This window comes from Sarcophilus harrisii, chromosome 5, assembly GCF_902635505.1.
Source record: "Sarcophilus harrisii chromosome 5, mSarHar1.11, whole genome shotgun sequence".
Classification (NCBI taxonomy): domain Eukaryota; kingdom Metazoa; phylum Chordata; class Mammalia; order Dasyuromorphia; family Dasyuridae; genus Sarcophilus; species Sarcophilus harrisii.
The window spans coordinates 76610864-76635951 of record NC_045430.1 but is presented as its reverse complement, the minus strand read 5'-3'; the positions used below and the strand labels follow the sequence as shown (position 1 = coordinate 76635951).

Here is a 25088-nt window from a genome sequence, read left to right as displayed (position 1 = left end):
CTGAGGCAAATAAGTGTTAAGTCTCTTGCCCAGGGTCACACAACTAGGAAGTGTTAAGTGTCTGAGGTCACATTTGAACTGAGGTCCTCCTGACTTAAGGGCTGGTGCTCTATCCACTGTACTACCTAGCTGCCTCCATAACATTAGTTTTCAAAACTCTCTATATACATTATTCCACTTAATTATTATAGCTATTCAGTACCAGAGGTAGTATAAATAATATTGTCTTCATTTTCTAAGAGAGAAATTCAAACTCAGCGTCCAGTTTTACATCACATATTCTGCTCGATGACCTTTTTTTTTTCTTATTGCTTAATACATATTTATTTTCTCCAGTTTTTTTGTAAAATCATGTGTTAGATGTTGACCATTTTAATATTTTGAATTTGCCATAATTATATTGTAGAAAATTGTTACACATATTGTATCATTTTCCTTCTATAGCCCTTTCATACCTTTGGAAATGAATATTTACTTTGTCAACACTGTTATAGTATAGCAGTTTTCTAATAGATTTGTAACAGATGGTTAGACTAATAGTCATTATCATATCATGATTATGTTGTACATGAAGAACATGTGTGCCATTGAGGGTTCTATGATTCCCTTTTAAGAAAGAGACAGAGACGGATAGAGACAAAGATGTAGAATGTGTGACTGAATGGGAGTATGAATGTAAATAGAAAATAAGTGAAACTTATTCATTTTCAGAGAAAAAAAAACACTTTTAAATATGTTCATTTGTTTTAGGTGGTACAGCTCATCAGCACAGAGATTCTGCCTTATGCTAATTTTATTCCCAAGGATTTTGTTGGCCAGATAATGACTATGCTTAATAAGGGTTCCATACATTCTCAGTCATCTTCATTTACAGGTATGTTACTTAAATGATTTTTTAAAAATGCTAAATCAGTATTAGAGTACTTTTGGAATAGCTTATCTATAGCAGCATGATTATAGAGGCGGAGATGAGCAGTTTTTACATAGTGTACCTTGGGATTCAAAGACAGAAAATTCAACTAGACTAGGTGAATATATAGTGAACATTTTTTTAATGGTATATTCATACGTACAGATTCAAATGAGTTGAATTCTTATATTTAGAAAACATTATGATATTGTAGAAAAAATATTGATTTTGGCATTTAAAGATGTGAATTAAATTCCAAGTCTTAGTTGTTTGTACCTTTGTCAGACTGATAAGTTACTCAACCTTTCTGGCCTCAGGTTCCTTATCTTAAAACTGAGGGATTGAACTCAGTCTCTGAATTCCCTTCTGCTTTTTAATCCTGTAATCTTATTTTTCAATTAGTTGTTGATTTTGAGGATTCAGGAACTAGAATTTATGAATCAGTAAATTTAAATTCTACCATTATTCAGAAGTATTGAAAGCAACAATCTCTAGAAGATTGTAGAAGTGCAATAATAATTATTAAATTTTATTGTAGCATAATCTTCATACAATCTAATCTCCTGTGAGATAAAATTGCAATTGAGGAAATAGCAGAATACAATGTCTTGACTTCTAATTGTGTCCAGTGTTTTATCAATAAATTGTAAACATCAAAATTAATGTTCATTGTAGCTAACTCACAGATAATTGATGACATTTTATTCCTGGTCTGATAGTGCTTGATATTTGAATGGTGGAAAAGAGAATATAATCAATGAGTATACTATTGATACCAATCAGCATACAATATTTTGAGTGTCCCCAATAGCTCTGTCTTGGATACTGTGTTCTCTGTCTTTTTGTCTTCCCAACTATTGCCTCTCCTTGCCCTCATTTTTCTTTATCTCCCTGTCTCTCCATTTCTCTCCCTTTCTTATCTCTTCTCTCCCTTTGTATTTCACTTCCTTTCTTTTCATGTCATTCTCTTCCCATTTCCCTTTTTCCTCCTGTGGGTTCAGTTATCAGTTTTGCAGATGACTTTCATCTATATATCCAGCACCATTTTTTTAGGTATCTCAAACTCAGTGTGTCTAAAACAGAACTCTTCTCTCTATCAAAACCCTTCGCTTTTCCTTACTACTCCTTTTCCTTTGAGTGCCTTATCCTCTTTCTACACACCTAGGTTTATATAGTTATAGTCATTCTCTACTCATCCCATTTTCTCAGCCTTATAATCTAATCAGTCTACATCCTGGTTACTCTTCACTTGTACTGTTGTTTTTTGACTTCCTGTTTAGTTGGCCTGCATCTGGTCTCTCCCCTTTCCAGTCCATCTTCTACATAATTGCCAAATTTATGTTCCTGAAATACAAATCTGACCATTTCATTCCTGTGTTCCGGAAACTCTTATTGTTATCTTCTTACCTCTTAGGCAACTCTTCTTTTAAAGGACTTGATAAACTTGCTGAAGTTTATTAATTCCAGGCTTTCATATAGTCTCCAGTTAAACATGCCTAATGGTGTTCTTCCCTTACATGACACTCCATCTCCATAACTTGACATAAACTGTTCCTCCAGCCTAGAAGGTCTTTACCTTCTTTTCATTGAATCTCCTAATTCCTTTCAAAGGGCAAGTGCCGCTTTTACAGCCTTTTCTTGCCCACTCTCACAGTTCCTGGAAAGTAACCTTGTATTGTGTGTGTGTGTGTGTGTGGGTGTGTGTGTGTGTGGGTGTGTGTGTGTGTGGGTGTGTGTGTGTGGGTGTGGGGAAGGTAGAAGGCAGAGCCTGTTTCCATTTGTCTTTGTTATTAGCATTATCTAGCATATAGTGTTTTACATGTAATAAATACTTGAATGAATGAATAACAGATATTAGGAAGTTGATCAGGAAATGGATTTTGTGTTGTATTTTACCATTTACTTGGAAATAAAAAGAGGACCAGTTTAAGCTTTTTTTCTGAATACGTATTAAACAACGTAACTTCTACTGTATACTAATACAAAAGTTATGTTTTTATTCTTACTTATCAGACTAGTTTTCCACTAGATGGCTCTCTTGAGTATCTTCACTCATTCCTAAAGTATTTGTACAATTTAGCCAATAGATGGTACTTGTACTCTTTTCAGAAGAAAAACTGGTTCTTTTTAACATTTGTCCAACATGACTTTTAAAAATTAGCCTATACCTACTAATAAGAGTAATATATGATATTTTTAAGTTCATTTTCTGGTGTATAAAGCCCATTTTGCTCACTGCAGGTCTATGAGGTGGAATGAATTATCTCTATTTTTAGGTAAGACTCATAGGACTAGTCAGTTTTCCACTGCTGATTTATGTAACTGAAACCTGCATGTTCTGACACCGTCTTTTGCTTTTCTCACAACACCATGCTCCTTACTTTTGAACAAATAGCCTGGTTTAAAAAAAAAAAAAAAAAAAAAAAAACCCTTGGGAAAAAAAAATCAGAAACAATTTGCTTTTATTTTTTTTTTAGACCTATTTAAGTTAGTCTTGTATAAGGATGTGCCCTTTCTTCTTCTGAGACTCTGTGAGTGTCTTTATATCTCTTCTTTTTCCATATGTGCTACATTGTCCCTTCAGTCATCCCTTTTTTCTTACTTCTCTTTTCTCTGTATGTACTATTTCTTCCCTCTTGCATTCAGGCATACCTAAGTCTACCCCATATTAAAAAATATTTCACTAAACTTTACTGTCCCCTCAAGTTGTCTTCCTATATCTCTTCCACCTTTCTCTTTAACATTCCTACAAAAAAACTTTGCAGTCATTTCTTCCTCTTCCTCTCTTCTCACTTAATTTTCAACCCTTTGAAACCTCTGGGTTTTAAACTTACTTCAAGTGAAATTATTCTTCCTTCAGATTTAACCAGTAATCTCTTAATTGTTAATCAAATGACCTTTCCTACTCTAAATCTTTTGTGACCTTGGTGCTTCATTTGATACTGTTGGCTTTTACCATCTCCTAGATGGGATTTCTCTCTGAGTTTGGTGATACCTCTTCTGCTTTCTTTCTTCTTTTCTGCTTCATGACACCCCACATATCCCAATTTAGCAGTCCCCAAAGTTTTGTGGGGCCCTCTGTTCTTTTCAATATATAATCTTTCCTTCTCTAACCAGATAACTCACAGCTTTTTTACCCAGTGACACTTTCTCCTTTGAGCTTCATGGTGATATCTCCAACATGTCCAAAACAGAGCCCACTGGCTTCCCTTCTAAAATGTACCTATTTTTGTCAAGTGTACCAGTTTTACCACCTTGGTGATCAGGGCTCTCTAATGCCTTACAGATCAAGTGTTAGGCTACTTCTTGGCATTTCTGTTTCCACACTGTGCCTAAAAAATTAGTACTTGCTTCTTTACTACTTGCATAGACTGTTGTACCAGCCTCTTAATTGGTCCTTTTGCCTTAATTCTCTCCTCATTCCAATCTGGTCTCCTTACACAGCTGCCAAAAGAATGTTCTTCAATCCACAATCTGAGTGGGTCATTCCCTTGCTCAGTGAACTCCACAGACTTCTTGCCTTGAGGATAAAATCATAAACTGCTTCATTTATAAAACCCTCTTCACCCAGCCCCAATCAATCTTTCCACCTTTATTCTACATTACTCCTTTTGCAACAAACCAAGGTCTACCCCCACTGTCCTTTTCTTTATCTCCCACACATAGCACTTCATCCTGTCTCCATACCTTTGCACAGGCCATCCCCTTTCCTTGGAGTGTTCCCTTTTACTCTGCTTCATGAAATTGGGCAACACAAAAGTAGTGCCTTGTTATACATGAACTCTTCCTAATTCTCCCATACTACTATTGTCTCCATGTCCCGACCACTTTGTACATGATTTATATGTACTTGGATATAGACAATGCAGCTCAGTAGATGGAGTCTGTTCTTAAATTGAGAAGTCTGGTGTTCAAGTCCTGGACTTGCCTGGGCAAGTCACATAACTTCTCAATTTTCTTGAAAAATTTCTCCAATATTGTAGATTGATGAGAAGTTTCCAAGTTGCATTGGTAGAGGAAATTCCTCACTGTGAGGTTTTTGTAATAGTGAAATCATAGGCCCAATCCCTGTCCCCTGATGGAATGCAAACTCCCTGAAAATAAAGATTATTGAGTGGCAGAAAATCAGAGAGAGAAAATAAATGTGAGTTGAAAAATTTTTATAACTGCTTATAAAAGAGTAGGGATTACATTATTATGATCTTTCTTTCCCTCTTCCTTTTTCTTCTTTTGAGAAATGTTCTGCTATTTCAGAAATAATCTTCCATTAATTGGTGTTAGACATTTCATTCATGTTTTTCATGCCTCAACTTTTATTATCTCAAGTGAGATTATAATTGTAAATCATGTAGCACAGTGCTGGCACATAGTAAGGATTATATAAATATTAGTTAATATTATGATTGTTATTTTTAAATTGAGTTTGCCTGAGGAGAACATAAATCTGTATACATAGTCATAGAAAGTAGAAACTCTTAGTGCTAGAAATTAAGGTAGTCTTACTTCAGACTCTCTAGATTCCTTGGAATTTCTCCCCACTTAAGAAAATCACACACACATTCTAAGTACTTCTTTACTCAATCCCATCCTTACCCACCAATCCTCTTTGATGTATAAATTCTCAAGTGAGACAAACTCAGTTAAAACTAAAACTGGCTTCTTTGTCCCCATGTCCAAAGAGAGACTTTGGTGCCAATTACAAGGTTCTCAAAAGCTCCTCTTTTGATTTAGTCTAAGCAAAAATATGTTGCTTCTCTTCCACCTCCTCCTCCCCCTCCCCAGCCAAATAAACATTTCCACATCTCCTAACAAAAGCATCATTTTTGGTAACAGTTTGTAACCTAGAAACTAAGTTCAGAAAACTTCCTTATCATGAAAAGAGCTATAAACAACTAGATTAATTGTGCAATCATTTAAAATACTAATAAATACATCTTAACATCAAATAATATAATTCAAAATATATTTTAATATCATTTGTTTTAGAAGTCTTTAGGAGTTATATTTGAGATTTAATAGAAGTGTTTTAGACTTCAGTCTCTTATTTTACTATTAAAGATCATATGTTACTTTTACAGAAGCAGAAATTGATATTCGAATGAGGGAAGAATTTTCTAAAATGTGTTTTGAAACACTACTCCAATTTTCCTTCAGTAACAAAGTGACAACACCTCAGGAAGGCTATATATCACGAATGGCCCTCTCAGTACTCTTGAAGAGATCCCAGGACGTCCTACATCGTTACATAGAAGATGAAAGACTCAGTGGCAAATGTCCTCTTCCAAGGTTTCATCTTTATTTAATTTTATGAAAAATACAGGCATATCAGTAGACAAATGATTATAATGATTAATCACAACAAGTTAAGTTTTAAAGCAGAAAATCTGTAGGTTGTGTCTATTTATTATCCCTGTTTGAGATCTTGCTTTCTTCTGTTTTTACCTAATCTGCTTAATTAACCCCTTTTGCAACATAAACATATACAGCTCATCATTGTCAGAAGGGAGTATTACTATGGGCAGATTAACTAGAGGGTAGAACCAGCAATATCCAAATGATCCATCAAAAAGTTACAATCAAGGCTTACAAAGCAGCATTGAAAAGGCTGACTATCTGGCTTTAAATTGCTGCCTGTACTTGGTAGTGCCCACCAACCCAGGCTAATAAATTAATTCATGGCTGCCATCATCATCACCTACTTAGAAGGTTCCAGAGATACAAAGAACTGGCAAAATTAAATTGCTAAAAGTAGAGATAGGACTGATTTTTGTTTAGAGTGCTTTAGATAAGTTTGAGAAGTGATGAAAAGAAGTTTCTAGTTGAAATAGGAAAAGTGGACAGTTTCATATCTCCTGACTCATATCTTCACAGGATAGTAGCACTGCTTATTTTGAAGGGCAGTCAATTCTAGTATAATATCATTTATTTTAATTAAATTATAGATTTTAGTTGTTTTAGATTATTAAAGTATAAGTTTATCTTTGTTACCCACAAAATCTTCAGTTCCTAAAAATCTGTAACCTAATATTTTTTCAAGTGCCTCAGAAGTTGCTAGTTGACTGCTTGTTCTTCAGATTACAGTTGCTGCTTAAATAAAAGGCTTACCCAAACCAGACACTGCTATAACTATAGCAATTTTCCCAAACCCATATAACTATTTGTAGTCTCTTATTACCCAAGTAGTATTTGTCATGATTAGAAAGATCTCACAATAGACTAAGCAAATAACCTGATTAGGGCACTGGAAATAGAAGACAGGCCCTTTTTTAGATAGCTCTCAGAATTCTGTGAAGTATCATTAATTTTTAGTAACCTTGGAGGAAGTGGTACTTCTAACTAGCAATTGTTCCGCATATAACTAGTGAGTCAGAATAGCTCCTGAGCTACAACAGTGGTTTGTTAGCTGTTTTTTCATGACCAGAACTCATATCATAATTTTTTTTACACTCTTTTACAATTGAATATGTAAAAACATTCTAAATTATCTTTTATTAATCCTCACATTTTGAAGCAAGTTTCGCTGATAAAGCCTCACTTCTCAAACAGAGAGAATTGAATGAAATTTATAAAAAATAAGAACCATGCCCTAAATGGTAAATGATCAGAATATGTGATGTGACCTATGCCCAATATCCTTTGACTTAACAGTACCACTACTAGGCATGAATCCCAAAAGTGTTTTTTTGTTTGTTTGTTTGATTTTTTTAAGGAAAAGGACTCATGTTCAAAAATATTTATAGCAGCTCTCAAGGCAAAAAATTAGAAATTGAGGGGATGCCCATCAATTGGGGAATGGCTGAATAAATTGTGGTATGTGATTATGATGGAATGTTATTGTTCTTTGGGAAATGATAAGCAGGATGCTCTCAGGGGGAAAAAAAAACCTGGAAAGTCCTCCATAAACTCAAACAAAGTGAAATGCATTGTATACAAAGTAATTGCATTGTTCTGGAAAGATCAGCTTTAAATAACTTTGCTATTCTCAGCTATACAATGATCCATGACTACTCTGAAGAACTTATGAAAAATCATATCCATATTCATTCTCTCTCCCTCTCTCTCTGCTATTCTCTCCCTCTCTTTCCTTCTCTCTCCCTCTCTCCTCTCTTTTTTGTAGGGTGGGAGATCTATATTTTCTGTCACAACATGACTTTTATGGAAAGTGTTTTGCCTAATTTCACAAGTGGTTTCTTAATGGAGAATGGGGATAAGGAAAAGAATCTGGAACTCAAATTTTTTTAATGTTTTGAATGTAACTAGGGGGAAAATACTAAATAATTAAAGAAAACGAAACTGAGTTCTTCACCCTACATTTGGAAGAATAAACATTGAGAGATGAATATTATGTCCTTTTAGAAAAATAGTAATGAAGTTGACTTATAATTTCCATTAAAATAGGATTTTTTATGTACTATGTATGATTATAGTTCTGGATGCTTTGAGACACATATATTCTCTCTCTCTCTCTCTCTCTCTCTCTCTCTCTCTCTCTCTCTCCCCCCCTCTCTCCCCCTTCCTTTCTTTCCTTTCTTTCCTCTCCCCCTTCATCCCCCATGGAATTAATTTTTATACTTTTACACATTAAGACACATCATTTTTTGGTTTCAAATAGGAGCTTTGTCTATAGGATACAGTATGACATTTAAATAATTCTAAGTAAATAGTTTCAATTTGAGAATTTCATGATTCCTATTAGGTGCTCTCTGGTACTTCAAAATTAGGATTAGTAATTATTTAATTATTGTCTTAGAGGAGTTTGAGTCTAATGCTACCCAACACTTTGTCATGAACACAAATTAAATAGTATTTAAATGCACATTATAAAATATACTTATCTCGGGGTGGGAATCGGAATCAGTTTTTAAATTATTTCAATATCTATATCCTTAGGTCTACTGATTTTAATTTAATTCATATAATAATTAGTTGATTTCTGTAATGGGCTGAGGTTTGAGTTGATGCACTGAGGTCCCAAGTACGTGAGGCTAAATAGTAATTGGGCTATACTCTATTAATATACATGATTGGATAAAGAATGGTCCCTGCCCACTCTCAGTGCAAGTCCTGATGTGTTGTATAGGAAATGACGATTTTGGTGGGTGGAGGCAGAGAGGGAGACAGGAAGAGAAGCTGGGAGAGATTGGGCCTGGGTTCGAGACTCCGAGCTGCTGGTTGTGTGGCTGCTGGTCGAGCTAGCTTCTTGACTCAGCTGCACACATTGCTATCGCCGATTCTCTTCCACCTCTGATCCTTCACTGAGAATAAAGACTGACGATTTTCCCCTAACCTGAATTCCTGACTCCTGCTGATTTAAAAATACACGATCTTCACAGATTTCCAAGTTTATAAACAGATTATATGGCATTATTTCAATCAGTTATCCAGTGTCCATGCAATTTATAGTCTTGTTTAATAAAAGTCATGTAATAAAAAACTTCACCGTAACAAAAAGTTACTTCACCACTTAAAACAAGATTTGAGAGAAATCTCAGCATAATATTTTTTAAAACTGAATAACTCAAGAATAACAACTTTACATTGTATCAGAATTGAAATGTTCTTTTTTTAATATTACTTTTTTTATTATAGCTTTTTATACACTAAACATATGCATGGGTAATTTTTCAACATTGACCCTTGCAAAAACTTCCGTTTCAACTTTTTCCCTCCTTCCCTCTACCCCCTCCTCTAGGTGGCAGGTAGTCCCATACATGTTAAATATGTTAAAGTATATGTTAAATACAGTATATATATATATATATTTGTTCTTATATTAGAATGTATTTTTCATATGAAAAACAAAAAAAAATTCAAATTCATTTGTACTCAATATTGTTGAAAAACCTTTCCCATTGTTTTTCTGTTTCAGTGAATTTGTAATTTTTTACTGAAATAATATTTTCTCTTTTTTTAGGCAACAAGTGACAGAAATCATATTTGTTTTAAAAGCAGTCAGTACCCTTATTGATTCACTTAAGAAAACTCAACCTGAAAATGGTAAGTCTTAGAAGTCTTATTTCAAATATAAAATGTTTTCATTTTTATTAGTAATGTTTTATAGAATTTATTATCCATTAGCCTTGTTTCATTAAAAATTATTGTTCATTCCCCTTCCTTAACTAGAGGAAATACTTTCAAACATCTTTTTTCTTCCTTTTGAAGTCCTCCCTATTTTTCATGATCCAGGTCAAATGCCACCTCCTCTATAAAGCCTTTTGTGATCATCTCAACCATAAGTGATTTCTCTTTTCTGAATTCCTACAATATTTATACTTTCTTAATTCATATAAGGCATTCTGCCTTGTATTATAGTTTTTTGTGGGAATAATTTGTCTTCTTTACCAGGCTCTTTTTAAGTCCCAGAGGTTGTCTCTTATTCATGTATGCATATCAAACTAGAAGATATTCATTAAATATTTAGTGAACGAAGGACTAAATCATGGGATTCTTATATAACATAGAATACTCACATAACTAAAGATAGTCATTTTTCCTTAATAATTTTTTTTTACCTTTTTTTCCCCCAGTTTAATTCAAGCATGGTGGAGTGCATGCCTGTAATCTCAGTTACTGAGAAGGCTGAGACTAGTATCCCTTGAGCTTGAAGTTCTGAGCTACAATGAGCTGTGTAGATTGGGTATCCTCACTTAGTTCAGTACCAATTTAACAAGCCCTCAGAAGGGCAGTTTCTAAATTACTAAAAGAGGGGCAAAACAACTCAAATCTAAAATGGAGTAGATAAACCTCCTTTGCCAGCTGTAGAAAGATCAGATCCTTAAGTAATTCCTGCACTTTGAGCCTGGCCAAATTGGAAATTATTCTTAACAATAATAATAATAATAAACAATAATTTCTGTCATTTCCACTCTAGACTTTAAAAATAGGGGTGATATAAGATCTTGTGGCAAATGAAATTTTCTTTTGTTGGAGTGACCTTCTGAGTTACAATTCTTTATCCCTGATTTTAAAACCTTTTAGTATTCAGAGCCAGGTTCTGTTAATAAGAAGGGTTTTTTCTTTTTCAATTTTACTTAAGACAAGTAGTTTTGTTTCCTTGATATTTAGATCTCTTTTTTATTGTATTATGATCAGATTTGTAAGTATATCAAGAATCTTTGATTTTGTTTGTGTGAGAACTCTTTCTACCAATTCAGATAAGTTTTTAGAGAGTAGCCTGAGACTGAGTCTTAACTACTGTCGCCTCATGTCTTCTTCACTCACAAGGCCAGAGCTCTCTACAGTGCTATACACATATATTTTTATTTAAACATATACATACACATATCTTAGGATATTTGAAAAACAATTCTTTTGCTAGAAGAACTAAGATTTCAAGAAAGTAATCCCATTTCTCAATATTTTTAACTTCTTATATATAGAATTATTTTCCAATTTTTAATATGTATGATGAAAAAATCATATGGTATTAATATTTTCCTTGTTTGGACCTTAATAATAATAATAATAGCAACAATAACATACTTATATTGGTTTTAAAGATTTGCACAATACTTTACTTACATGATGTCATTTATGTTCACCTTTCCAAATCTTTTTATTTGTAGAATTGTAAAACACATCACAGTTTTGCTTATGGTCAACATAATCAGAAATATTTATTGTGTGATAATCAGAGAGAAAGAAAGTATTTATATATATAGCTTGTCATTAAAAATGATTTTTTTTAATGATTTACATTTTCCCACATATTTAATATAGTTTTTGGATTATTTGCTTTGAAGTCACAAACTATTAGTAGATGTCTGTTTAATTTGAAAAATCTAATCAAGTTCTTCGTAGAATTTCTCTGCCTCTTTATTCTCAGCAACCAAGATTGAAGAAAGCAATTAAACTTTTCTAGTTGTCTTTCTATTTGTTGTCCTTGTGCTGCATTTTTAAATTATGGTTAACTGACAGTGATGCAAGCATGATCAATTTATTAGATTAGCAGTAACCAATAAATTATATCAATAGCCTTTTTTCAGTAACTAAGAACCATAAGATAGGGCTTACTAGCCTTCATGTAGTTTTATGAAGTACAAGTTTGGGAAGTACAGAGTTGGATAAGTGAGGGAAAAAGGTAGACAGCATCATCAGGATGGCATCAACATGATTGGTTACATCAGTGAGAGTGGATTAGCCTCTAAATAGGGATAGTAATCCCCTCTGCTGTCATTAAGAAATGTTGATTGATTTATGAGACCCATTTGCATCCTGAGAACATTATTAATGGATTAGGGATCTCAGACTTCTGACTCCTAGAATGGTTTGTCAGGGAGATAATGCTCTCCTTAATTGTACAAAGATAGGGCAAGATGGATAGTATACCTTGTGGAAATATACCAGATCAGCTTGTAGACCTTTAAATCTATCCGAAAGATGTCCTAGAATCTTCCCAGAACCTGAAAGTATGGTAGATAAGAATTTTTCCTATTAATTATAGCTTTTTAAAATTCATTTTTATTTCCATTTTTTCTTTTAATTAATATTTTATTTTTTTCAATTACATGTAAAGACAATTTTTAGCATTTAGCATGTGTATGTATATTTATATATGTGTGTGTGTATATGTGTATTTATGTATAAATATAATTTCAAGTTCCACATTTTCTCCCTCTCTCCAGGGTAGTAAGCAATTTGATAAAGACTATTATATGTGTAATTATATAAAACATATTTCCATATTAGTCATGTTGTAAAGAAAGAAACAAAACAAAAGGGAAAAACTACAAAAAGTGAAAATAGTGTGCTTTGATCTGTATTCAGATTCCTCCATCAGTTCTTTTTTCTGGATGTGCATAGCATTTTCCATCATGAGTCTTTTGGAAATGTCTTAAATCATTATATTATTGAGAAGAGATAAGTCTATCATAGTTGATCATCATCAATATTGCTGTTTCTGTGTAGTATTTTCTTGGTTCCACTTACTTCATTTTGCATCAGTTCATGTAAGTTTTTTTTTTTTTTTTTTAAATCTTCCTTGTCATTTCTTACATAGCACAGTGGTATTCCATTATATTGTTAAGCCACAACTTGTTCAGTCATTCCCAGTTGATGGACATCCCCTCTTTGTTCATGTTAATTATAATTTTAAACTAACATAAAGGGGAAAATAGAATTCCTGAGCTCAACTCAAGAACATAGAAAGAAACATCTTAGATACAGACTTGTTTATAAACATCAATACAGTATAAAATCAGTTACATTGTAGCATCAATATAGTAGAAATCTACATCATAGAAATGCAAAGTAATATTCATTTTGATGTTCTTATTTGTTATTTCTTGGCCCATTGACCATATTGATGGGTCCATTTCTTTTCTTTTATCTTCCGGAGAGATACATTAAAGGCTTTCCTCCAGTTACTTTAATATTTTGTAAATATTAGTACACAACTTTGGCTGCCCATATATTATCCCTTATTCTTAATATAAAGCTAATCCACCCCTCTGGTACTACACAGCCTTGGTGATTTCTTTTGTGCCTTTTTTTGAATATAACTCATTTCTTGGAATGTTCTGCAGCCTACTTAAATACACCATGTATCTTTACGTTGTTTTTTGGGTTATCTACAATTTTGATATTTCTGAGACCATGGCTTTTATCAAAAGTAACAAGTTTGAGATTTTTGAAAATTATATAATTTTCCAAAATATAATCCAGATGCTATCCTCCTCTTCATTTATGACTTAGCTTATTTCCTTATCCAAAGGTATGTGTGTTAATGAATATACAGGAGTTAAGAAACTACCTGTTCCAGTACAACCTGAAAGCTAAGAACCATTTTAAAGTATGGTTTATTTCTAAATCACATATAAAATAAGCAGTGTTTATTTTAAAATGAAAAACTACTCAGACAGAAAATTCTCTTGTTATCTTACGTATGATGACTACCATTATCCCATCATTATATCATGGAAATGGTTGGAAATTACATAATTAACCTCTTCAGGAGAGTAGTGCTTGCATTCTTAAAATGATCTTTAGATAGTTGTCAGGAATTAATCATAATGTTAATACAGGGAGAAAACAATGAAGAAAAGCCAACTAGTGTGTTTTAAAATAAAATAAATGTTATTTATATTATATATAATACATAACTATATATTTTTTTATCCTAGTAGTATTTTATTTAGGAGGATGGAGAGCAGCTAAATGGCAGAGTGGATAGAATAGCAGCCCTGACGTCAGAAGACTCTGCATTCAAATGTGATCTCAAGCACTTAACACTTCCCTAGCTGTGTGACCCCGGGCAAGTCATTTAACCTTTTGCCTCACACACAAAAATAATAATAATAATAATAATAATAATAATAATATTTTATTTTTTCCCACTTACATATAGATAGTTTTCAACATTCATTTTGATTCCACATTTTTTTCTCTCTCTCCAAGACACTAAGCAATTCTAAATAGGTTATACATGTACAATCATGTTAAACATATTTCCATATTAATCATGTTATGAAAGAAAAATCAGAACAAAAGAGAAAAAACAACAAAAAAGCGAGAATAGGATGCTTCAATCTGCATTTAGTCTCCATAGTTTTTTCTCTTGATATAGATGGTATTTTCCATCACAAATCTATTAGAATTGTCTTAGATTACTGTATTTCTAAGAAAAGCTAAGTCTGTTATATTTGATCATCACAAAATGTTATTATAAATTATATTTTTAAATGGTAAAACCATTTTTACCATACTAAAATAGGTAGTGGGTCAAATTTGCCAACTCTAATTAAATCATTAGGACCATCCAACTGTGTGTCAGTTTGTTCTAGAACCACCTCAGCAAAACTAGTTCACTTTATTTCTTGAATTGAAAGTTATTTCATCCTTTATGAAGTAAAATTTGCATATGTATACAGAGAAACTAATATTGCTGAATTTTTGTGTTTAATATCCTTATGGCTTACTTGTAAAATAAGATTTTCCCATTTTGGGAATTTGAACAGCTTATCAAAGATCATAGTCATTCACATTGGAGAATTTTTTAAATTAACCTCATTTTCCTTCCTTTTTTAAAATACAAGATCTATTTTCTATATATAATGTCTATAGGTACTTCATTAAAATTACTTACTGAAATCTTCTGATATTTAGCTCAAAGTACCTGAGAGATTTAACCAGAATACAAAAGGAAGTATAGATTGTTAATTTAAACCATAGAAAATATTACAGTTAAACTTTACTCTGTATTTATGTTCATGGAACAAAAATGACTCTTGGGCTTTCATTAGTTTAACTTGCATTCTGAAATGTTTATTTAGAATATGTTTACAGAATCATGATACTATGTAAGTTTTTCATATATATAGTTTATAGATTTATAAATAATATGTTGAGGCTTCTGTGAAGCGAGTTAGTTGACATCTGTCAATCAGAAGTCACTTTTAACTATTACTTTAGTTCTGCTCCTATTTGCTTTGCCATTCATTAACCTCCTGCCCCCCCTCCCTTCACTTATCTTCTCCTACTTTTTCCCTCCCTTTTTAATCTCATTCCTATTATTCTACACTCCTTATCCCACTCCTTAATCTACACCCTTCTATATCCCACCTTATTCTATTCCCTCCCCCCTTATTTCTATATAGATTTTGGAGAGTGTTACACCCTTCTTGGTATATATGTGTATTGTTCCTTCTTTAAACTATTCCCAATGTGAGCAGGTTTTCAGAACTACTAGCCTTCCTCCCTATCTAATTGCTCTGTCAGTTCTTGCTCTCATACCTCATTCATATAACATAATTACAATTTTTAACCTTTTCCCAGATGGTTTTGCATTTTAGAATCACATCATACTTAGCCCTACCCCAATCTTTCTTTTTGACTACCCAGTTAAAGAATGTCAATCTTAGACATATAGTTTATATTTCCATATATAAGACATAAAAATTTTGTCCTTATTGAGTCCCTTGAGATTAATCTTTGATGTTGGCTCTTATGTGTTAAACTTTCTATTGAGTTCAGATGTATTTGGGATAAAATCCTGAAAATCTGAGAATTCATTGAGTGTCCATTTTTTTCTGGATATACTATTTTTAGCCACAACCCTATTTTTTTTCATTGTCAGTGTATAGCATTATAGGACTTCCTGTCTTTTATTGCACCTGCTGATAAGTTCTGTACAGTTCTTTAAAATGTGTTTATACTTATATGGAAAGAAAATTCACTCTTTTTGTTACATGTGACACTACCATTATCCCATTGGAAAATCACAAAAATTACTGGAAATTATATAGTTACTAACCTCTTTGGGAGAGAAGTACTTATATTACTTATAATGATTTTTATGCAATTATCAGGATATTAATAATAATGTAAATCAAGGGAGAAAGGAGGAGAAAAATCAGCTTTTTTATGTTCCCCTTCCTTCCCCCCTCCCCCCCCCCCCCCCCCCGGCCTGAGGTAATTGGGGTTAAGTGACTTGCCCAGGTCACAGCTAAGAAGTGTTAAGTGTCTGAAACCAGATTTAAACTCATATCCTCTTGACTTCAGAGCTGGTGCTCTATCCACTGTGCCACCTAGCTGCCCCAGCTTTTTTATGTTTAAATAGGCAGTAAACTATATATAGAATAGTATTAGTATGAAGAATGAGATTGTAATATGATCACATGCTATATTATAGCTCCATATGGATCTATAATCTAATCACTTCAGGGTCCCTTCCAACCAAGTAGCTTCTATCCTAACCCTGCCTGTCAACCCTCTTCAATTATTGCCCATGATTTCTCATAAGTTTCTCAAAGATGGTCCATCTAAATAGTGGAGGCAAACCTTATTTTTTCCTGCCATCACAAAAGTACATGTAAAGTACTTGGGGTATCCACCCATCATTATTATCTCCATATGACTAGCTCTTCTCTTTTTTTTTTTTTTATCACAGTTCTTTGATGACATTTTACTCCTGTTATTTAAAGTTCCTCATTGGTTTTGCGTTGTTTCTGACTCTCACATATCATGCATTTTTCCATTTATTATCCTTTCTGTGATTTTAATTTTGAATTCATTTTGGAGATCATTGCATTCCATCTTTTACTGCAATATAACAACATTGGTAGGATAATTGGTTTTGAGAAAGATGAAGCTTTGCTTCCATGGCAAGGTTGGGGTCATTAACAGATCTTCACAGTTTGCTGAAAGGCCCACTGTTTTCTTCTGGATCCAACTCATTAAAGCATTGTGCTGTGAATTCCACTTGTGTGCAACTTACATTTCCATCCTGCCCATTTTTTGCTGGATATGCTATTTTCAGCCACAACCCTAAATGTTATCACTATTGGCAAAGGTTGCCACCTTTGTAACATCTTTCGAATATTCAAATATATCCTCTTCTTTCTTTTGACACTGCCACCACTTTGGTGTGGGCCCATATCATTTCACACTTTTGAATACTTCCCTTTCTCACTATTTCATATGACTACTACCATAGTTCAGGCCCTTATCACCTGTCACCTGGATTATTAGAATAGCTTTCTAAATGGTCTCATGTATTAAATCTCTTTCATTTCCAATCCTTCCTACACTAAATTGCCAATGTCATTTTCTTAATATTCAGAGATAGGTATGTCATTCTACTACTCTAAACTCCAAGGATTCCCTATTGCCTTCAGGATAAAATATAAACTTTTTGTCTCTTAAATTTTTTCTTTCTTTTTGGTTACATTTTAAATTCCAAACTGTCTCTCCTTACCTCCCCACTTTGCGTTATGGAAGGCCAAAGTTTTGCCTATATACACACACAGAGCATATTCCTTTGTAGTTTCTTTGTAGTTGAGTTGAATATTAGTTATACTTAGAGTAGCTTAGTCTTTCAGTTTTTCCTTGAATTATAATCCTGTTACTGTGTGCTATATTGTCTTTATTGTGCTCATTTCACTTTTCATTATTTCATGGAGATTTCTCCATGTTTTTCTAAAATCAACCTGCTCATCATTTCTTACAATACAGTAGTATTCTATTACAATCATGTACTATAACTCATTTAACCATTCCTTAATGGATAGACTTTCCTCAAAATTTCCCTCTTCTTTCTCTTCTCACCACTTCACTTCCCTATCGAGAAAGAAAAACAAAACTTTGTAATAAATATGCATAGTCAAGCAAAAGAAATTCCCACATTAGCCATGTCCAAAAATGTATGTCTTAGAGAGGCAGACCAAGATGTTAAAGGCAGGGACTCATATGAACTCTCACAGATTCCCCTACAAACAACTTTAAAATAATGAAATGAATTTTTGAGTGGTAGAACCAACAAAAGAATAGGATAAAACCGTTTACCAGCCCAAAGTAACATTAAGGCTGGCTTTGGCAAGCCAGAAACAGACTTTGAAGGGATTTGAATCTGAGGCAGTGGCTTCCAGAGCTTTCAGCTGACAGATAGTAGGGAGATCTTGCAACTGGTTCAAAAGAGATTCCAGGGGACCCTTTGTTGGCACTGGGAGCAAGACTCTGTTGCATTGTCCATATTGAGTTCTAGGTCACACTCTCAGGGGGAGGAGAACAATGAGCAGGAACAGGGACCCAGGTCATAATTTCAGGGTAGAAAAGAATGCTTGTTGTTGCTCACAGATGAGCCCAATCCAAGAGATCCTCTTTTTAGGTCATTACATTCTTAAAAGAACTGAAAACTTATAAACTCCCAAAATTCTGGAAACAACAGTGTGAAAAACCTGAAGCTTGCGACCCAACCTCCTCCATCCCAGGAGTAGAGCAAGCTGTTACACAAAGTTAAAAGTCAAGAAATAAACTGGAAATATGAGCAACAACAACAAAAAAAATTTGACCATAGTTACTATGGTGACAGGAAAGAGCGAAACAGCTACATGCAACATTTCAAAGAAAAATGTGAATTAGTTTCACCCCTCCCTTCCTCTACCCCCCAAAAAAAGAAATTCTGGGAGAATTCAGAATATATCTTTAAAATCATATAAGCAAAGTGGAGGAAAAAATAGATAAAGAAATGAGAGTGGCAAAAGAATATTATGAAAAAAAGTCAGTAGCTGGGTTCAGAAAGCACAAAAAAAGTACTGACAAAGAACACCTTTAAAAAACCAAAATAGGCTAAATGGTAAAAATGGTGTAAAAATTCACTGAAGAGAACTTCTTAAAAAGCTTAATTGGCTATTTTTTAAAATATGTATACAAATTCACTGAAATAAAAATCTCCTTAAAAAATAGAATTGGCCAAATGGAAAAGGAGATATAAAAAGCTCACTGAAGAAAATAATTTCTTAAAAATTAAAATTGAGCAAGAAGAAGCTGATGACTCCATGAGCCACCAAGAAACAATAAAACAAAATCAAAACAATGGGGGAAATAGAAAAAAAAATGTTAAATATCATTGGAGAAACAACTGACCTAGAAAATAGATCAAGGAGAGAGAATTTGAGAATTATTGAACCACCTGAAAGATTATTTTTGAGAGAGAGAGAGAACAGAAAAGTCTAGACATCATCTTTCAAGAAATTATCAAGAAAAATTGCCCTATCTGATAGCCTAGAACCATAGTGTAAAATAGATATGGAAAGAAAACACCAATCCCTTCTTGAAAGAGAGCCCCAAAGGAAAACCCCTATGACTATTTTAATCAAATTACAAACCTCCCAGATTAAAGAGAAAATATTGCAATAAGCCAGAAAGATGTGGTAGTCAGAAGCAAAACACTTTTAAGGAGAGACAGGATGAAATGAGAGAGGGAAAGAGAATAAACAGAAAAATAGGATGGAGGTAAATATATAATTAGTTATAATTGTGAGTGTAAATGGGATGAATTCACCCCCAAAAGAGTAATAGAGCAAAGCAGATAAACCAGAATCCTATGAAAACCAAGAGGGTGGGGGAAGGGGAGGTAATCAAATTTCTCTGGTAAAGACTTCATTTGGAGTCAAATTTATAAGAATAAGAGTCATTCCCCAATTGATAAATGATCATCAAAAGATATGAACATTTTTCAGATGAAATCAAAATTATATATAGTGATACAAAAAAGGCTCTAAATCATTATTGATTAGGGAAATGCAAATCAAAATAACTGAGGTACTACTTCACATCTATCATACTGACTCATATGACAAAAAAAAATGACAGATGTTAGAGGAGGTATGAAAAAATTGGGATACTAATGCACTATTAGTGGAGTTGTGAACCATTCTGAAGAGCAATTTGTAACTATAATCCAATGTCTATAAAACCATTTATACTCTTTGATCCAGCAAAACCACTACTAGGTCTGTATTCACAAGGAGATTTAAAAAAGGAAAGCACTGATGCAGACAAAAATATTTATGGTGTGGTGTCAAAGAATTGGAAATCAAGGGGTTACCCATCAATTGGGGAGTCACTAAAAGTTGTTTATGACTGTAATGGAATACTATTGTCCTATAAGAAATAATGAGCAGGATGCTTAAAAAAAAAAAAAAAAAAAACAACCTAGAATGACTTTACATGAACTGTTGCAAAGTTAAATGAGTAGAACCAGGAGAGTATTATACATAATAACAGCAATATTATATGAATATCAACTGTCAATGACTTAGCGATTCTTAGCAATAGAGTGATCCAAGATAATTTCAAAAGATTGTCATGGTTTACAGTCCCATATGGTAGAATGTAAGTAGATTTTTTAAAAAATCATCTTAACTAATAAAGAAATAGCATTACATTTTGAAGATGCTGAAGCTTAAATGATTATATGAAAAGGATTATATTTTAAATCATAAATTTAAAGTCAATACTAAACCATATATTGTGCATGTTACAAAGTAAAAGATTTCAGAAAGTTCAATTCATTGTATGACTTTTTATACTTTAAATCATTTTCCCAACTATTTTTTGTCCCGAGGAACACTCTATTATTATTATTTAAGGGTCATCTGACTATTTATGTCCTTTTGTTTCTTTTTTCCTTTTTTATAATTTTTATTTATTTCATTAAATATTTCTCATTGATGCATAAATTTTTTTTGATAATCTTTTTTTTTTTTTTTTTTTTTTTTTTTTTAGTTTTTAAGTTCCAAAACCTCTCCTTTCCCTCTCTTATCATGAAGAAGAAGGCAATTTTACTTCAGTTATTCCTGTGAAATCATTTAAAACATATTTCCATATTGGCCATGTTGCAAAAAAAAACAAAACAAAACAAACACAAAATAAAACATTAAAAAGTTTTTTTTTTTTTTAAGTATGCTTCAATCTACATTCAGAGTTTATTAATTAGTTCTCTCTCTGATGGGGAATAGCATTTTTTCATCATGATAGCTTTGGAACTATCTTAGGTCATTGTTTTGATCAAAGTAGTTAAAGTCTTTCATAGTTGATCATCCTTACAGTATTGATGTTACTGTATAAAATGTTCTGATTCTGCTCACTTCACTTTTTCAGCAGTTTATATAAGTCTTTGCAGTTTTTTTCTGAAACCATCTTGCTTATTTTTCATAGCACAATAGTGTTTTATCATAGTTATATACCCCTTTTTTCAACCATTTTCCAATTGACAAATGTTGATTCACCTAATATTTCTTTTCCATCACAAACAAAAGAAGGAGATAAATATATATATATATATATTTACAAGTAGGTTCTTTCCCCTTTTTTGCTCTCTTTTATGTCTGAGATAGAGACCTAGTAATGCTGGGTCAAAGGGTATGCACAGTTTTATAGTCCTTTTGGACTAATTTATAACCCCACCAAGAGTGCATTAGTCTCCCAATGTTCCATATCCCCTTAAACTCTTGTCATTTCACTTTTCTGTCATGTTAGCCAGTCTTATAGGTGTGAGGTAGTATCTCAGAGTTTTAATTTGCATTTCTCTCAAATTTAGTGTTTTAGAGTATATTTTCTTTTTTTTTTTTTTTTTTTAATTTAATAGCCTTTTACTTACAGGATATATGCATGGGTAACTTTACAGCATTAACAATTGCCAAACCTCTTGTTCCAATTTTTCACCTCTTACCCCCCCCCCCCCCCCCTCCCCTAGATGGCAGGATGACCAGTAGATGTTAAATATATTAAAATATAAATTAGATACACAATAAGTATACATGACCAAAACGTTATTTTGCTGTACAAAAAGAATCAGACTCTGAAATATTGTACAATTAGCTTGTGAAGGAAATCAAAAATGCAGGTGTGCATAAATATAGGGATTGGGAATTCAATGTAATGGTTTTTAGTCATCTCCCAGAGTTCTTTTTCTGGGCATAGCTAGTTCAGTTCATTACTGCTCCATTAGAAATGATTTGGTTGATCTCGTTGCTGAGGATGGCCTGATCCATCAGAACTGGTCATCATCTAGTATTGTTGTTGAAGTATATAATGATCTCCTGGTCCTGCTCATTTCACTCAGCATCAGTTCGTGTAAGTCTCTCCAGGCCTTTCTGAAATCATCCTGTTGGTCATTTCTTACAGAACAGTAATATTCCATAATTTTCATATACCACAATTTATTCAGCCATTCTCCAACTGATGGACATCCATTCAGTTTCCAGTTTTTAGCCACTACAAAAAGGGCTGCCACAAACATTCGTGCACATACAGGTCCCTTTCCCTTCTTTATAATCTCTTTGGGATGTAATCCCAATAGTAACACTGCTGGATCAAAGGGTATGCACAGTTTGATAACTTTTTGAGCATAGTTCCAAACTATAGAGTATATTTTCATATGACTATTCAATAGCTTTAATTTCTTTGTCTGCAAACTGCCTATACATATGCTTTGACCATTTATTAACTGGTCATAAGAATGGTTCTTATTTTTATAAATTTCACTTAGCTCCCTATCTATTTGAGAAATATCTTTATCAGAAAAGCTTGATATAATTTTTTTTTCTCAGTTTCCTGTTTTCCTTCTAATTTGGCTACATTTTATTTGTGCAAAAGCTTTTTGGTTTTGTTTTGTTTTGTTTTACTTCATATAATCAAAATTATCCATTTTTCATTTGTGATGCTTTCTGTCTCTTGTTTGGTTATAAGCTCTTCCCATAGCTGTAATCTTGCAAGTACATTTTCCATGTTCCCCTAATTTACTTAAGATATCACTCTTTATTTTCCAATCATGTACTCATTTTGTCCTTATTTTGATATATGATGTGAGATTTGGGTCTTTTTCTAGTTTCTGGATTTTGGAGTTTATCAAACACTAGATTACTATAATCATTTATGTATTATGTTCATAATTTATTCCACTGTTCCAACACTATTTCTTAGGTAGTACCAGATTGTTTTGATGATTACTGCTTTGTAAGATAGTTTGAAATCTGGAACTGCTAAAGTGTCTTTCTTCACATTTTTTTTCATTGATTCCCTTGAGAATTCTTGATCTTTTGTTCTTACAGATGAATTTTGGTATTTTTTCTGGCTCAGTAAATTAACTTAGAATTGTCATTTTTGTCATATTGGCTCTACCTATACATGAGCAGTCATTACTTCTCTGATTATCTTAATTTTTCTGAAAAGTGTTTTTTTTTTCCTCCTTATCTTACTGCTAAAGGAAGCTCCAGTATTCATCTTGAATAATAATGGTGATAATGTACCTCCTTGCTTCCCTTCTGATCTTATTGGGAAGGCTTCTAATTTATCTCCATTTCAGATAATGCTTGTTCTTGGTGTGAGAATATTAACATTTGTTTCAAGAAAATTTCCATTTATTTCTGTGTTTTCTGTTGTTTTTAATAGGAAAGGGTATTATATTTTGTCAGAAGTTTTTTCTGTAGCAGCATAATCATTTTTATTGATATGGTTAATTATACTGAGTTTTACAAATATTGATAATTTTTTGAAAGATGATGTTTAGTCTCTTTTTTTGATCATGGCTTTCAGATAGTCCAATAATTTTTAAATTATATCTCCTGGATTTATTTTCCAGATCAGTTGTTTTTCTAGTGATATATATCACATTGTTTTCTATTTTTTCATTCTTTTGGTTTTGTTTTATTGTTTCTTAATTTCTCATAATCATTAGCTTCCATTTGCTTAATTCTAATTTTTAAAGGATTATTTCCTCAGTGAGCTTTTGTACCTCCTTTTCCATTTGGCCAATTTTGCTTTTTGAAGCATTCTTGTCCTCATTGGTTTTTTTTTTTTTTTAACTTCCTTTTACATCACTCTCATTTCTCAATTTTTCCTCTCTTGATTTTCAAAATCTCTTTTGAGCTCTTCCTGAGACTAATTTTCATTTTTCTTGGAAACTTTGGATGTAGGAGCTTTGGTTTTGTTATCTTCTGCTTTCTTGTCATTATAATAATTATAGTCAGAATCATTTTATGTTGTTTGCTCATTTTCCTAGCCTTTTACTTGATTTTTAACTTTTTGTTAAAATAGGGCTCTGTTTCCAGGATGGAAGGTGCACTGTCTCAAGCTTCAAGTTTTCAGAGATCTTGTTAGGTACCTGTAAGTTCTTCTAAGGGGGCACAATCCTAGTAAAAGTATGTTTACTCCTTTCCTCTCCTATGCTCTGGTCTGTGAGTAATCAGAAGCACTCCTTCATGCCCTGGAACTGGGAGGAGGATCCCCACTCCACTGTGACTATAAGTTCTAATGTACCAGTGCTTCTTCCCAACCTTTTCATAGAAGGCACTTAAGAAATGTTTGTTGAAATGATGAGCTAGTTGGTTTTAGGAAAACATGCTAAGAGCTGCATGAAATAATGAAGAGTAAAATGAGCAAAGCCAAGAGAACACAATAGTAGCAAAATTGTTCTAAGAATAACTTTTAGCAAATCATTTTGAGTATTATAAATAGTTAAGTTAACTACAGAGGTCTTAAGAAAGAAGCGGTTATCTACTTTCAGAGGAAAAAAAAACTCATAAATAGAAGTATGTATAGTATGGCTTTGGAGACACACATACACACAAACGTTTTTAATGATAGTCTCCAGGGCAGATTGGAGAGAAAGGGTGTGAAAAAATAAATTTAAAATGTACAGCAGAAAACAAAAGAAAACTTAGAAGCACAGAAGAGTTTTCAAAGCTTTGAAAACAATGTACAGGACTTATTACATAGTTTTTTTTTTTTTTTTAATAAGTTTAACTGTGAAATGGAAATTCATGAGTTTTATATTGAATCCTCTTTGTATATGATGCTATATGCATAGAAATGTTTTTATGTATTTAAGTTCAAAATTAATTTTAAAACTTTAAAAAAAAAAAAAAAAGGTTTGTTGATTTGAATGTTCGGATAATTT

At 32.8% G+C, this 25088-nt stretch overlaps 1 protein-coding gene across 6 annotated transcripts in view; it reads left to right on the top strand.

Annotated features, from left to right (window-relative positions):
• The window catches only part of MON2 (MON2 homolog, regulator of endosome-to-Golgi trafficking), a 127160-nt gene that overhangs the window by 95281 nt on the left and 6791 nt on the right, over positions 1 to 25088 (top strand). For all 6 annotated transcript variants that reach the window (XM_003770828.3, XM_003770829.4, XM_031940934.1 and 3 more), the window contains 3 exons: positions 751 to 874; positions 5989 to 6196; positions 9825 to 9907. In XM_003770828.3, coding sequence (XP_003770876.1) covers positions 751 to 874; positions 5989 to 6196; positions 9825 to 9907 — 415 coding nt within the window. The remainder of the gene's footprint in view (positions 1 to 750; positions 875 to 5988; positions 6197 to 9824; positions 9908 to 25088) is intronic.